The sequence below is a fragment of the Indicator indicator genome, chromosome 1, assembly GCF_027791375.1.
Source record: "Indicator indicator isolate 239-I01 chromosome 1, UM_Iind_1.1, whole genome shotgun sequence".
In the NCBI taxonomy this organism is placed as follows: Eukaryota; Metazoa; Chordata; class Aves; order Piciformes; family Indicatoridae; genus Indicator; species Indicator indicator.
Window position 1 is genome coordinate 29,026,125 of NC_072010.1, and position 14,222 is coordinate 29,040,346.

The 14,222-nt window shown below is 39.9% G+C and overlaps 1 protein-coding gene across 1 annotated transcript; it reads left to right on the forward strand.

Moving 5' to 3' along the window:
- The first annotated feature begins 96 nt into the window (after positions 1–96).
- On the forward strand, positions 97–11,508 carry CKAP2 (cytoskeleton associated protein 2). The gene is made up of 9 exons (XM_054388354.1): positions 97–157; positions 1,854–1,941; positions 4,131–4,209; positions 5,837–6,630; positions 7,646–7,832; positions 8,358–8,525; positions 9,012–9,084; positions 10,085–10,469; positions 11,280–11,508. The coding sequence occupies exons 1-9, from the start codon at positions 97–99 to the stop codon at positions 11,506–11,508; spliced, it is 2,064 nt and encodes a 687-aa protein (XP_054244329.1).
- The last annotated feature ends 2,714 nt before the right edge of the window (positions 11,509–14,222 follow it).

A 14,222-nucleotide genomic window follows, 5' to 3' on the forward strand; every position in this document is an offset into this window, starting at 1 on the left:
GGCCAGTTCAAGTCCCGAGGCCAGCCCAATCGGGCAGGCGCTGTGCGGCGGGTGATTCAAACGGTCCTTGAAACGCCGTTTATATCGTGGGCGGCCATGGCAGCGCGACCTCCTGCTCAGCTCCCGACTACCCGCAGGTCTGAGCCGGCGTACCGAGGTAAGGCTGCGAGGCAGGCACCGGGAGACAAAGTTCCGAGGGCCTGAACTGCCCTCCGCGTAGCCCGGGCGCTCTCTGTTGGAGCTGTTCGTTGTTCCTCCCTCGTGTAGCGCTGGGTAAAGCTGCAGTGGGTGAGGAAGAGGCCGGTGAACGAGGGGAGTTGGTCGCTCTCCCTAGGGAACGGGAGAGGAAGGCAAGCGCCTCAGGTGGGGTCGGACAAATCGTAGCAGTAGCGCACGGTTTCATGGCCTTAGAGCCCCTGACCGGTTCATGTGGGATTATGAGACTTCGCCTTCCTGTCACAGAGCTGGGAGTGATGTTTTCCCTCAGGTAGGGCTTCTGGAGCGAAAGGCACGCTTTAGTTCAGGACGTAGAGCAAATGCACTCCTCTAGACCTGCACTCTTCTGTTTATTACTTTGTGACTGGTTTAGCCTCTGCAAGTTAAACGAACTGAACTGTTTTGATGGGACTTCGCTGTTTGGAGTCAGTAGGACCTGAGCTTCTGAAGCAGAAGGTGCCAGGGAGGCTGTAGATAGGCTGCCTGCTGAGTTTGCTGCTGTGCAGCATCTCTTGGCTGGTACACCTTCAGAAGCAGGTGATGTACCTGTCTCTCAGGTTTCATTCAGTGTGGGTTTGGACAGCACGATGTGGAAGATAACAAATATGTTCAAAGAAATTCAAAAGGGGATTTATGCCTGCCTAGGAAGGGCAGGAGTTGGATTTTATATGGAAGTTCATTGAACACTTCTACTGAATGAGTCTGTCTCTGATGGAGCATGGTGCAACGCCATGAGTTCCTGAATGCTGTAAAGGAATTATAGTTCAGAATCAAAGATAACGCTTTAACTTCTTATTCTTGCATCCTGCTGCACATGAAACAGTTGTAAGGCTTGGAGCTTAACTGTCTAGATTGGCTTGTGGGTTCCTGAATCTGCTTTGAGTGGCAGGACCATCTTATCCCAACTGCTTCCAGCAAGAAGAGGTCACTGTCTCCCTATGGGAATAAGGAAAAGTCTCAAGAAAAAAATCAACAAAGTAGTTTTATGAACTGTGTGTGTTTCTGGTGTGCAGTCAGCTAGTGAAGACATGCAAAATAGTATCCTGTTCTGGAATGCCTTCCTGTATTAAGACAGTGACAGCTGGCTTAAGACCTTTACAGGATCATTTTGTGCTGTTATTAACACTCTCACTGGAGCAACATTTATACAGATTCCCAGATGACAGGAGAAGAGAAGCAAAAGATTTTGCAGATGGTCAGTTGGGTTCTTGTGCATGGTGGCTTTTTGTGTGCTATATTTACCTTACTACTGTCCTAAGTGAAAAGTGTGCTTGCTGAACGAACAGTAAGTATGTGAAATACTGGATAGCATCCAGAAGATAAAAATTGAGTCTGACTTCTTCCCATCCCACAATTATGTATCTTTTGCTTAATGTGGCAAAACAGCCATCTTATATAGCTGTGAAATTTACATTCAACTGCCCCTTGAATATAGCCTTTTTTAAGAAATGAGCGAATGTATAAGACATCATGAGAATTGAATATTAAACTAAAAGCTTTCATAAGCCAGTGTGTATTTTTCATGTCTTGATGCTGTTTTAATTGCATTTCCATTTTTCTAACAGATTGAATTTGGCATTATGTTTTTAGCTGCAAATGTCTTTTTTTTTTTCTTTTTTTTTGTTTTAATCCACTAGAACAAAGACAACAAAAAGTTGAAGAATATCTCTCAAGAAAGAAGATATTTTCTGGAATAGCCATTCAAGAAAATCAGCCTTCAATCAGGTATCATTTCTGCTATGGCTTATGTTCCCTTAGGAAGGTCCATAGTTGGTGGGAAAGACTCAAATAGCAGTCCTTGCAGAGAAGCTCAACCAAAAGCTGAGATCATGCGGCAGGACAGGTAACCATGTGGATTGCCCAAAGACCTTTTATTGCCAAAATACTAAATGTTTTTTGTTAAGCCAAAGAAAAACAGATGCAATTCATGCAATATATTATCTGTTTTTCTAGAGACTTGAGACAGGGCATGATACCTTTATGGCAGAAATCTTATTTCAGATGCAACTTTGCTGTTTGTTGTCTCTATAATCTTTCTGCAAATAACCTTCCCCCCCCCCGGCTTTTACCTAGGCCGTGCTGCATGTGTTCAAAATCCAGTTGCTCTAGCTTCATTGTGCTATATAGTTACTAATTCACTATTTTATGCTGAAAACTTAATATACTGCCACAGAACCCAGCCTGTGTGATGGCCAGAACATAGGCACAATGTTCTGTGGGCCCACAGAATGTGGGCACCTATTGCCAGTAAGTAGTGCTTCTTTTTATTGATTTCTGTTTAAATCTTCCTGCTGTTGTTTTAAGCCTGGACCTTTTAACAAGCAACAGAAGTTTCTTTAGAGATGTCAACAGTGTGAAGGAGTACTAAAAAGTTCTAGCTTTAAAATTAGCTCATGGTATAGCAATGTCTATGCAAATGATAAGTTTTAGTCTGAATTTTTTTCCCATCTAAATGGGAAATCTTGACATACTGTACACTTGAGGTGGTGTGGTCTCATATTCAATAGCACAGGACTACTTTGTAATACAAATCTAATGGAACAGTGACCCATGAATACAAAATACAGATAAGTACGAGGATAAATACAATCTGCCAAAGACTTGCTCTGTGTAGCAGGAGAAGGCAATGTTGTAGAAAGCTATCTTGTTAGAAAACCAATGCCAATTACTTTCATTGTAGCAATTGATTTAGTGTTTGATCTCCTTTACTTTTCCTTGCTTTTACTTTCTTCTCTGGCTATTAAATTCCAAATCTTTACATAGTCTTCAGCTAACTTGCTGTTTAGAGCCATCATGCATGTGGGTGTGACTAAAGCTTTTATTTTGCAGATGTTCCTTTTATGAAACTATTACTGATCCACAGTGACTACCCAAAAGGAGGCTGTAGTGAGTTGGGTGTCAATCTCTTTTCCCAAGTAACAAATGAGAGGAAACTGCCTCAAGTTGTACCAGGCAAGGTTTAGGTTGGATATTAGGAAGAATTTCTTCACTGAGAGTTATCAAGCACTGGAACAGGCTGCCCAGGAAAGTATTTAAAAGATAGTGGCACTTAAGGATGCGGTTTAGTGGTGGACTTGTCAATGATAGCTTTACAGTTAATCTTAAAAGTATTTTACAACCTAAATGATTCTATGACTTCTGATCAGTTCCCTCAGCATGTATTCTCTACAGTAGGTGACACAGAGGTGAAAGCCTGCAGCATTTCAGAGTCACTCATTTTTATTTTCACTACTTTACCTTCATTTTCAACTTTTCTGTCTTCCAGAAGATCATCTGATGCAAAGAGATCAGTTGATAACTGGAATGGTAGTGCCACATGTTTCATAACATTTGAGGAAGACTTTGGATTCGTAACTTTAAATTGAGATATTTTTCTTCTAGGTTGTCAATACATTTTTATAGTTGCTAGGAGAAAATACTGGGGTTGATGGGTTTTGTTACTTACTCAGTCTGATGCCAGCTCTGGTGCCTGACTACAGGTCTTGGAATCTGGTGGTGTGGTAAGAACTGTGTGTCCTTGTTCAGACTTGCCTGAAATGGCTTGGCTTCTATCGATGGCAATAGCTGAGTTTCAGCTCCTTGTGCTGCTCTGTTCTCCGTCAGCTGCAGCATTTAGGAACTTGACCTTCTGTAGCAGATGCATCAGGCTGTATGTACAGGTTGATACTCATCCTTAAGCATGAGAATGGCATCTACAGTAAATATGGTCTGTTCTCTTTTCCCCATTGTTAGCCAGGACATCATTGTGTAAGAAGGGATGTTTTGCAGCCTAGGCCCGGATCAGTAGTTGCTTAGCCACTTACTTTGTTCCTGGAGAAAGAGTACAAGTTGAACAGAAGTGCTTCCATGTGAATGCCACCTGCAGATTTGCTACCTGGGTCATGTAAACTATGTCTTTTTTAATTTTTTTTAAGCAGTAGCAGAGCTAGGAGAGCAATTAGCAATAAACTACAAGACAAAATACAGCTCTCAACATCTTCAAAGCCAGAAATGGTAAGCTTTTGACTGATATTCAAATAGTGATGGCACTCTGTTTCTGTGGCTACAATATTCCACTCAATTAAAATGTATTTAAGTTGCATGCCTTCTAAAGCATGGCAAGTTTGCAAGTGCAGGGGTGCAGTTTAAGTTTGTTCAGTGACTGCTTTCCTGCCTTTTGGAGAGCTGTTTCATTACTGTATGTAGTTGATCTTGATAACTGACTGGAGAGGGTTTTAAAGAGGACATCATTGTTACTGTAGTAGTTATTACATTTTAACAACTTTTCTCAAATCTTAACTTTGATTTTCAGCGTTTAGGGGAGTTATTTAAAATATGTTCATGTTAGATGGTCTCATAGCTCAGCTGGCAGCTGAGCTCTAGAAGCTACTAGCACAACTACTCCCACCCCAGTGGGATGGGAAGGAAAATTGGGAGAAAAGGCAAAACCTGTGAGGTGAGATAAGCAAAGCTTTAATAGAACAGCAGAAAGAGGAAAAAAAAAATCAGGAATAACAATAATAGTAACAAAATAGTACATAAATTGAGTGACACAAAACACAATACTAACTATGGTGGTGAGTCTTGGCCTGGCCCAGCCAAACCCTGATCCTGCCATGCTGCACTGTGGCTACATACTCATGAGTGAGGGGGGAAATTGCAAAAGTGTAAATGTTTTTGGTTTTGGTTCTGAGTGTTTTGTTTGTTTGGGTGGGTTTTTATTTCCAGAAGGGAGGTATTTTGGTCTGTTTTAATGTCTCATGTGATTTTAAATTACATAGTTGCTATAATTAATGGCCCTTGTATTCAAGTTCTAGTTACTGGCTTGGTCAAAGCTAATCTCTAAGCCTGAATGACAGACCAGGAAATGAGATGTGGTGTAGTTCTTTTTATAGTTCCAAGGGCATATTCCTTAAGAGTATCAGCTTCTGCAGGCTTCCATGTTTCGTTCAGTTTTCATCCTGCCATTGGATCTTTCACTCTTCTATAAACTGCTGCTTAGACAATGCTGACTTAGTTTCTACAGAGCATTTTTTTTGGAGAAAAAAGATTAGGTCACACTTTTCATGGCCTCTGGGCTAAGGTTATGCTGAGAATAGCAATGTTTCAGGGCGTAGTAAAACTCGGTTGTCTTAACTACAGAATCCTACAAGAAAAAATATCTGGTAAAATAGCCCAATTCCCTAATTATAGGCTTTACTCACTACCTTATGTTAGTAGGTTATCCTTGCTAAGTGGAGGAACAGTGCTGCCATTAAGTGTTGTGGGGTAGGCAAACTGATATATGGCTTTCAACTTAAAGCAAGGTTGAAACTGATTCTTCTTAGAAGGTGATTTTTTGCCAGTTAAAAGCCAGCAGTTGCTCTGAGTTTTGTTTCTTTAGAAAAGTAGCCCTCAGATTAGGCTGCTTTACTTCCATGGCAGTTTTAAACAATCATAATATTACTTTTTTTGTTTAGGAGAACTCTGTAGTAACAGTTGACAAGTACTCTAGTATATATGCACTACTTCTGTAGATAACTTTTAAAGTAGCATTTAGAGTTAGTTAGTCCTATAAAGCAGTGGAAAGCTTCTCTGGATACAAGTAACCCACAACACCAACGTACTTCTAACATCTCCATGCATATACTTTTGATTTCAGGAAAATAAAGAGAATGCTGATAAACTGTCATGGAATCAATCAAGTGGAACCTCCGAAAAAAATGTTATTTTAGACTCCTCTACAATCTCACTGACAAATTCCTTATCAGGCACAAACTGTAAACCTGAAGATCATGCTTCTGAGGATCAAGTTGTTAAAATAAAATCTCAGCATGTGTCACTTAGCAAGACCTTCTTGCAAATGAAAAGCATGAAAGAGAAACAATTGATTGCTGAAAAGCAAAATTCAAATGCCAGCCTACCAAAGAAACCAGTGCTTGGTACATATCGTGGCAAAATTATCCAATCCAAGATAAACTCCTTCCGAAAAGCACCAAAAAGTGAGGGGGAAAAGAGTTCTTTGCCAGACGAGAAGCTTCTTCCTTCTGCCACTACCAAAACAGCAGTAAGTTTTGTCCATGAGCAGTTTTACTGTAGTTCTGAACACCATCATACTAATGGTATTCTCTCATTCCAGAGGAAACCATCTGACAAAGCTCCTATTGGCTCACAGTCTGGTCTGAAGAAATGGCAGCCAACATGTGCTGTAGCACCAAAAAAAGTAACAGCCCAAAAAATGATGGGTGGAAAGCAGCCACCAAGGGCTACTTCTAATAATTCTGATCACAGAGTTCTAGGAGTTAAGAAACGAGCAAATTTTTCTGAAGATGTTGCAAGACCAGGAGTTCCAGCAAAACCCCTTTCTGTTGTTGCTGATACAAAGTCAGGTCAGAATTCGAAATCTAATGGCAACAGAAAACCTATTCTGCCAAAAGAGGCAACAGAAGACAGAAGGTAACTGAATTATTCACTGTTATAGCTTGATCTCTGGAGATGATTAAACCTTCTTTCTAAGAATATCTATTATGATCTATTTCTTGCTGTAGATGTGGTAAAAAAATAGTGTTTGAATTTGATGCCCAAAAGGCAGCAGACTAAAACTGTAGACCTAATACTGAGAAACTGGGATTCAAGCTAATTGCAACAGCTTTTCAGGCTTATAGTTTGTCCTGTGTGATTATAAATAGAAAAATTATATTGCTTGAACTCTTGGTTTTTAGGCTAAGTGTTGTGACAGCCTTAAGCATGATAGATAATCCTGTAAGTGAATTGCATGTGTATGTCACTGCTTTAAAAAAAACAGTTACAGGGTGTCTATATAAGTGACCATTTTTATGGACTGAAGGAGAACACTTGTCAATGACATCTTTCATTTTGGTGAATGCAACTGAAATGATGGGGTGATGAGTTACAGTCTAAAAGGCTCCTCTTGACAGAACTCCTTGTAGTATGTCATATTTACTTAAAATTGGTGTATGGGGACAGCATTGAAATTAAATATATAGGAAGACTTACACTTGTACATGGGTTTCAGATTTTAAAAGCTGTGTGATGAGGTGTTTTGGGCTGCTCCCAAGGCTTTTTCTTTGGATGTAGTTTCTAGATTTCTGGTTTGAAGTGGGATTAGGGTAGAGAGGGGATGCAGTAGAATAAATGGGAAGCATGTTTTACCCTTTCTTGAGGAGGAAAAAGAACAAACCTCTGTAGACAAAGTCTCTTGTTGCTGCTTAGAAGGGGAGACATTAAAGTGTTCTGACTCAACAGATTATCTAAAACAGCTAGTGATGTGTGTGGTTGTGAAATTTCCATGCAGGTCTAAACGGGAACTGTATTCCTTTCAGGATTAAAGGGAGAGGACTCAAGGACTACTGGGAAGTACATCTTTGTACAACTTACTGTAGTTAGTGTTGGTAAATGTAAAAAATGATAAAACATCTGCTGCTTCAGCTAATGATATTCTTAAATGCAGAGCTCGCCTGGATGAATGGAGAGCATCTAGAGGAAAAGTGATGAGGAGACCTCCTGTAGCTGTGCTTCTGAGACCCCAGTCTAAAAGGGAAGAAAATGAATTACCTTCTGGTGATTCTATAGAGGATGTATTACATAGTGAAAAAGTCAACAAGACCCTCACAGTATGTCTGCAGTTAGCTGAACAGGTATTCTGTCCCTTGCCTACCAACTTCTGATCATATTGCTCCTTACAACATGCAAATCCTACAGGCATCCTGGACCTGTGGATCAGATGTGGGGGACTAATTCTTCCCCAGGTTAAGTAATATAGCTTTTTGCCAACATTTGAAGAAATGAGTTTTCACTTAAGCTTCACTAACTTACTGGACTACGCAATAAAGCAGAAAGCAAATTTGCATTTCCAGAAACTTGCCTGAACTTATAAAAGTCTGGTTTAAGTAGTTTTGAAGATGTCTATGCATTTTACTATCCTTTCTGCTTACAATAATTTATAAAAAAATCTTCACTTGATAGAATAGGTGAATGACAGTTCTGTTCAAGTTCATAGTTCAGGTCTTGGAAATACTTGCCATCTTCAACTTTCAGGGTTACTCTCCAAATTAAAGGCAAACAAACAAAAACCCTCTTTGTTTTCTAATTCTAAACCAGCCAAAAATCTATCATCTCAATGTTCACTGCATTTAAATCTCTGCTTTTTTTGTTGACTTTAGGGATGTCAAGGTGATGAAATACGTGCCATGTTGGAAGAGCTGACTCAGAACATTCCTGGGACTAAAAAGCTTGCAAAATATTGGATCTGCTGTATGCATCTTGAAAGGACGGGTCCTCTTGAAAAGCTTATTACAGTATATGAGGAGGCCATTTTGGCAGGAGCAAAGGTGAGCAGCTTGTCTTGAAAAAATTTATATAAAATACAACTATTTCTGATTTTAATAAATACTTCATGTGGAGAATGATGTGAACTACCTGAACATAAAATAATTTGAGTTTGCTCTGTAACCACTGTAGGTACTTACTGCTTTCAAAAAGAAAGGTTTAGCATCATCAAAATAACATTAAGATGTTCCACTTAGAAGAAATTTAGAACTAAGACTTCTAGTATCACTAGAAACCCAAGAGATCTTAAGTCCATCCATAAATGTAAAATGAATTCCTGGGCTTTAATATTAGTAAGATTTCAGGGCACCAAATACAGAACATACAAGATTCACTTCCTCTGACTCATGCCTGTGCAGTGTTAAGTAAAGGGCTTGTAACATGAACGTTGTGTGGTCTGTACCCCTTTCCCTGTAACTGTAATACCAAATAAGCTGAAGTGATTAATTTTGGAATTAGTTTTTCTAAAACCATATGATTTTTTTCAGCCTAAATATGAACTACGACATGCACTAATAAAAACTTTGGAAAATACTGAAAGCCTTTTTAAGTCTGAGGATGGTAAGTCTTAAGTACTCTTATTCTACTTAAATGTCTGGCTTGAGAGGCAGCATAAGCTAACTGTTTAAACTATTTGTGCCTACCTTAAACTGTTTCATGAAAACTTCTCTATGATCATTTTGTACTCAACTGTCCTTGAAAACAATGTCAACTAAGCTAATAATTTTCAGTTGTAGGCATGTTAAAGTGAGTAGTGGAGGTGCTCTCATATTTGAACTTTCTACTTAAACTCTATCAAAGCAATGTTCAACTATTTTAGCCTGATAAAGAGTAAATGATAGAATCAGTCAGGGTTGGAAGGGACCACAAGGATCATCCAGTTCCAACCCCCCTGCTATGGGCAGGGACACCTCACACTAGATCAGGCTGGCCAGAACCTCATCCAGCCTGGCCTTAAACACCTGCAGGGATGGGGCCTCAACCACTTCCCTGGACAACCCATTCCAGGCTCTCACCACTCTCATGGGGAAGAACTTCCTCGTGTCCAGCCTGAATTTCCCCACTTCCAGCTTTATTCCATTCCCCCTAGTCTTATCACTCCCTGATATCCTAAAAAGTCCCTCCCCAGCTTTCTTGTAGGCCCCCTTCAGATACTGGAAAGCCACAAGAAGGTCACCTCAGAGCCTTCTCTTCAGCCTGAACAGCCCCAATTCTTTCAGTCTGTCAAATAAATAAACATTCTTAAGAGCCAAGAAATCAGTTGCCTCTTTGACACAAACTCGTTCACTAGCACTTGCACACTGTCAGTTAAAGGTGGTAAATACTCTGACTTTGGAAGCAAAATAGCTGTATACATTACCTGTCCAGTATGACATAACCATTTTATCCCAGAAACACTTGTTCCAAACTGCTGTGCTTGGGAAGGAAGATAATGAATTCTTAGGATATTCTTAACTAGAGCTTTCAGGTTGCAGGTTCTTTAAGGTGACTAAAATTATTAGTAACTTAAATTTCTGTACCTTATACCCAACATATACATCCATTCTCATTTAAACTTTAGAGGGAACTGCCACAGAAGCTCATTTAAGTCAAGTAGTGGAAGTCAGCAAAGAACCAAATTCATCTGTAGAGCAGGTTCAGGATGCCTTCAAGGATCTCTGCTATGATGATGACCAAAAAGCAGAGAGTGATGACAAGAAGTCAGAAAGTGGAAATGAAGTGATCAAGAAAGAAGACATGGATTTAGACTTGAAACCAAGTGAAAAGATTTTGCCAAAAAAGAATAAAAGGCATAAGACTAAAGAACGTAGGAAAAAGAAAGGAAAGTATGAAGCAGAAGAGCAGAAAGAAGATGAGGTAAAAGACACAGCCCAAGCAGATAATTCTGAGAAGGTGAACAACACATCTTTGAGATACAATCCCTCTGCCACACCATACTTGGAAAGGTAAGATTACTGCAAACTTTCCATTGATACCTGAAGTAATGTTTGCCTTGTTGAAACAGGGAGGCACTATGTTTGTGAACACCTAGTTAAAAGCTGACAAGAACTTAGTGCTTTAGAATTCCTTCCTCTTCATTCAGAAGGAAGTATTTCTAAAGGAATTCTTCTCGTTACCCCAACTGCTTTGTTTTTTTTAATTCCCTGCTATGGAGTAATCATTCTTTGTGGCACAGACACAAATTCCAGGTTCAGAGTCCCTTCCTGCAATCCACATGGCAGCAGCATTTCTGCGCTGAGCCTAGGTAAAGAGAAAGCAGGTCTCTCTCCAGTCTTCCCCTTTTCAGATGTAGATGTGGTCATGTATCATACAACATTAAGTGTACAAGGTGAACTGTAAAGATCTTAATTGTATCTTGAGACAAAAATCTGAATAGTAATCTCAGGACAAAACAGATGACGTTTTAAATTCTTTTGTCACAAGGTTTCTTCTAAGACAGCAGACGTAGGAAAATTGTACTTACTTTTGGCATCTATTGAAGCTAGACCCCTTGGCAGCTGTTCACTAACATTAAAGTATGTCATTAAAGTAGGAACACTTTTTCTCAGGTGGAATTCAGAGGAATCTTTCTTTGGAAACTTTCAGTAAGCTTTCCAGGTTAAAGTATTTTGACCAAGGAAAGAGTTGTACGTCCAATTTCCTTAAGCTGTGGGAATGGAAGAGTTGAACAAGGTTAATAACTTGCTTTTTGTGATAATGCTACAGAAGTAATTCATATGGTGATGTCTGTTTAATTTTATTTGTTTTTTCTTAAGTGTGAAGAGGCAAGATGAAGCAAATGACTCCAGTGATAAACACCTGATAATTGTAACCCCTTTGCGGTATTCTCAGCGCATTCGAGCGATGTACAAGATGACAGATACTGTTAAAGATCAAGATCCTTGTGCCTCTTCATTTGAACAGCTGAGAGAATTGGAAGCCACTGCATTTATCCATAATCAGAGCAATGCACTAAAAGAATCAAGTGCTGAAGTGGAAGAGTAAAAAGCAGTAAGGTTACACAGGAGTTAGACTGGATCTCTTTTAAGGAGAAGTTGCAAGGGTGATTGCTCTTAGCAGCTTTGAGAGAAGAGCTATCTAAAACTCGTGTGGACAGCATAAGATGGAATTTGTCTGCCCAAGTCATTAAACTTTTGAATTCTTAAGCTCCTCCCTTTTAAAAATTGAGGTAAATCTGGTCTGGTTTAGTGTTTATAAACATCAGTGTCTTCATGTAAAATATGATTTATTAAAAGTTAAGGACTAGGTTTAATACTTCATATAACATTGTAGTATATTGCTAATATCCTTTCTTGCTGCAATATTCCTTTAGGCTTGCACGGTCTTTTTGGGAACAAAATAGCAGATATTTTGACAGGGCAATATCTACTATAGCAACTTTTAGTTTTGAAATCTGAAACTAGCTAGTAAGGTGTACTCTAAGTTTAAAACATTGTATCCATTTTTAGGGGGTATTTCAGCAAAACTGAGTTTAATCATTTTAGTTACCAGGATTATTCATGAACAAGTAATTGTCCTTAGATGAGGTCAGATACACTACTTTGTTCTGATATTGGTATTAGTCTGTAATTTGGTAAGCTTATTAAACTAATCAGATGTGTTATATGTGTGCTCTTGTTTTGGTTTATTTTATGGGCTTTAGGCTGGGAACTAATCATAGAAGATGCTTATAGACAGGAGACCAGAATTTTGAAACTTAATTTAGCCTGTTCTTGGAAGTGACCCATTTATAGCAGACAGCATGAAGCTGTTCACATTCAGCAGAAGCTTAGTGTTTCCCTGTCTTCAGTATGCAGAAATTATATTAACTGGAGGCAGGCATTCAGATTTCATTGTTAAAACAGACCTTAGGTCCTTACAGCTTTGCATCTACCAGGCAACCAATGTTTATTGCACTGTTTCCCCTCAGAACACTCCTGAGCAGGGGTGAGTCCAAGCATCCACATATAGTAGAAGTGTTGTCCCTAACAAGGGTTCTTCAACTGGTGTCTGCAAAAAGCCATTCATGTTTGTCATCTTCTGTTCTACACAATAGAGTGCCAGGCATATAAGAGGGTAAGGCACACATGATAAATACCATTAGACACCTGATGTATTACTCTTGTTTGCCCATCCATCTTGCAACATGGATATACATGATTTAAAAAAAGCTAGGGGAGGTTCCCTAATTACCATGACCATTTTTTTCCTTAGGTGTGTGTTTTGGCATTATGATCACAGGATGTTAGGGGTTGGAAGGGGCCTCTGGAGATCTTTGAGTCCAACCCCCTGCCAGAGCAGGACCATATAATCTAGTGCAGCTTGCACAGGAACATGTCCAGACAGGGCTGGACAGTCTCCAGAGAAGGAGACTCCACAAACTATCTAGGGAGCCTATTCCAGTGCTCTGATCCTTACAGTAAAGAAGTTCTTGCTCATATTTCTGTGCTGTAGTTTATATCCATTGTTCCTTGTCCTATCCCAAGGGCAGAAGTGAGCAGAGGCTATCCCTTCCATCCTGTTACCCAGCCCTCAGATATTTATAGACCTTGATTAGATTCCCCTATCAGTTTTCTCTCCTGACTAAACAGCCCCAGGTCTCTCAGCCTTTCCTCATAAGGCAGTGCTCCAGTACCTTCATCATTCTTGTAGCCCTCCATTGGACTCTCTCCAGTAGATCCCTGTCCCTCTTGAACTGGGGAGCCCAGAACTGCATCCAATATTCCACACGGAGTCTCCTTGGGGCAGAGCAGAGGGAGAGAAGAACCTCCCTTGATCTGCTGGATACTCTTAATGCACCCCAGGATACCACTGACCACAACATGTATTCTTATCTGATTTGAACTATCCAGTCCTTTAAGAGACAGTTTTGGATTCTGTCCTTCAGAGAACAGCTACCTAAAGTAATTTGGGATAAAAAGCCTCTTTAAAAGTTTGTATTTGAGTACCCAAAGCCACACTCTTGCCATACCTGAACAAGCTCATTTAAGACCACTGCATCAAAGGAAGATATGCTGGATGTAGTATCTCTGCATCACAGGGCTGTACTTCCACACATGGGCTCTCAGCTCCTCCATGTAGAAGATCAGCTTGGTTATGTGTTTGTCTATGATAATCTAAGGTTACTTTAGGATGCAGTTGTGGCTTGTATTTGGCTCAGAAGTACTTGCCTTGACCATGTATTAACTGAAACTTCCTGACAGTTTTTTAACCTTGTTCTTTTGACATCACATGGAGTAACAGGGGACTGAACACGTCTCAGTCAGGACATGGTCTAGGCAGGCACTTCTGGTTTTCTGCTACGGAAAATTTAACTGCTGCAGCTCATGGTTTATATGCAGACCAGAGCATCTCTGTCATGCTAGTTCTGCTGTTATGGGCAGCAACTCGGGCAGCATAAGGTCAGTCTCAGGGTGATATATTGGTATTTGAACCTAGAAGTCTATGAAGTGCAAACGGTTTTGCCAGACACTGAAACAAAGTGGTACAAATCGTTCTGCCAACAGACTGCTCAAGACTAATATGCTCCGCAAGCAGCTTCAGCTGGTTTTGTCTGTCTTGAGACATTCCTTTTGCAACAGAGTATCTTGTAGTTAAAAAGTTTTACTTATTTATCTATTGATTTCCACAGATTAAAAAAAATTAAAACAAATCCAAGTACAATTTCTGTGGCCTAAGGCCACAGTCGTTAGTGTTCCTGTGCAATCTCAGTCACTAGT

Excerpts from the sequence above, each read along its gene's own strand:
- CKAP2 (XM_054388354.1), top strand. The coding sequence starts at position 97 with ATGGCAGCGCGACCTCCTGCTCAGCTCCCGACTACCCGCAGGTCTGAG. Across the intron at positions 8,526-9,011 it reads CCATTTTGGCAGGAGCAAAG|CCTAAATATGAACTACGACA; the intron begins GTGAGCAGCTTG and ends GATTTTTTTCAG. Across the intron at positions 9,085-10,084 it reads CCTTTTTAAGTCTGAGGATG|AGGGAACTGCCACAGAAGCT; the intron begins GTAAGTCTTAAG and ends TTTAAACTTTAG.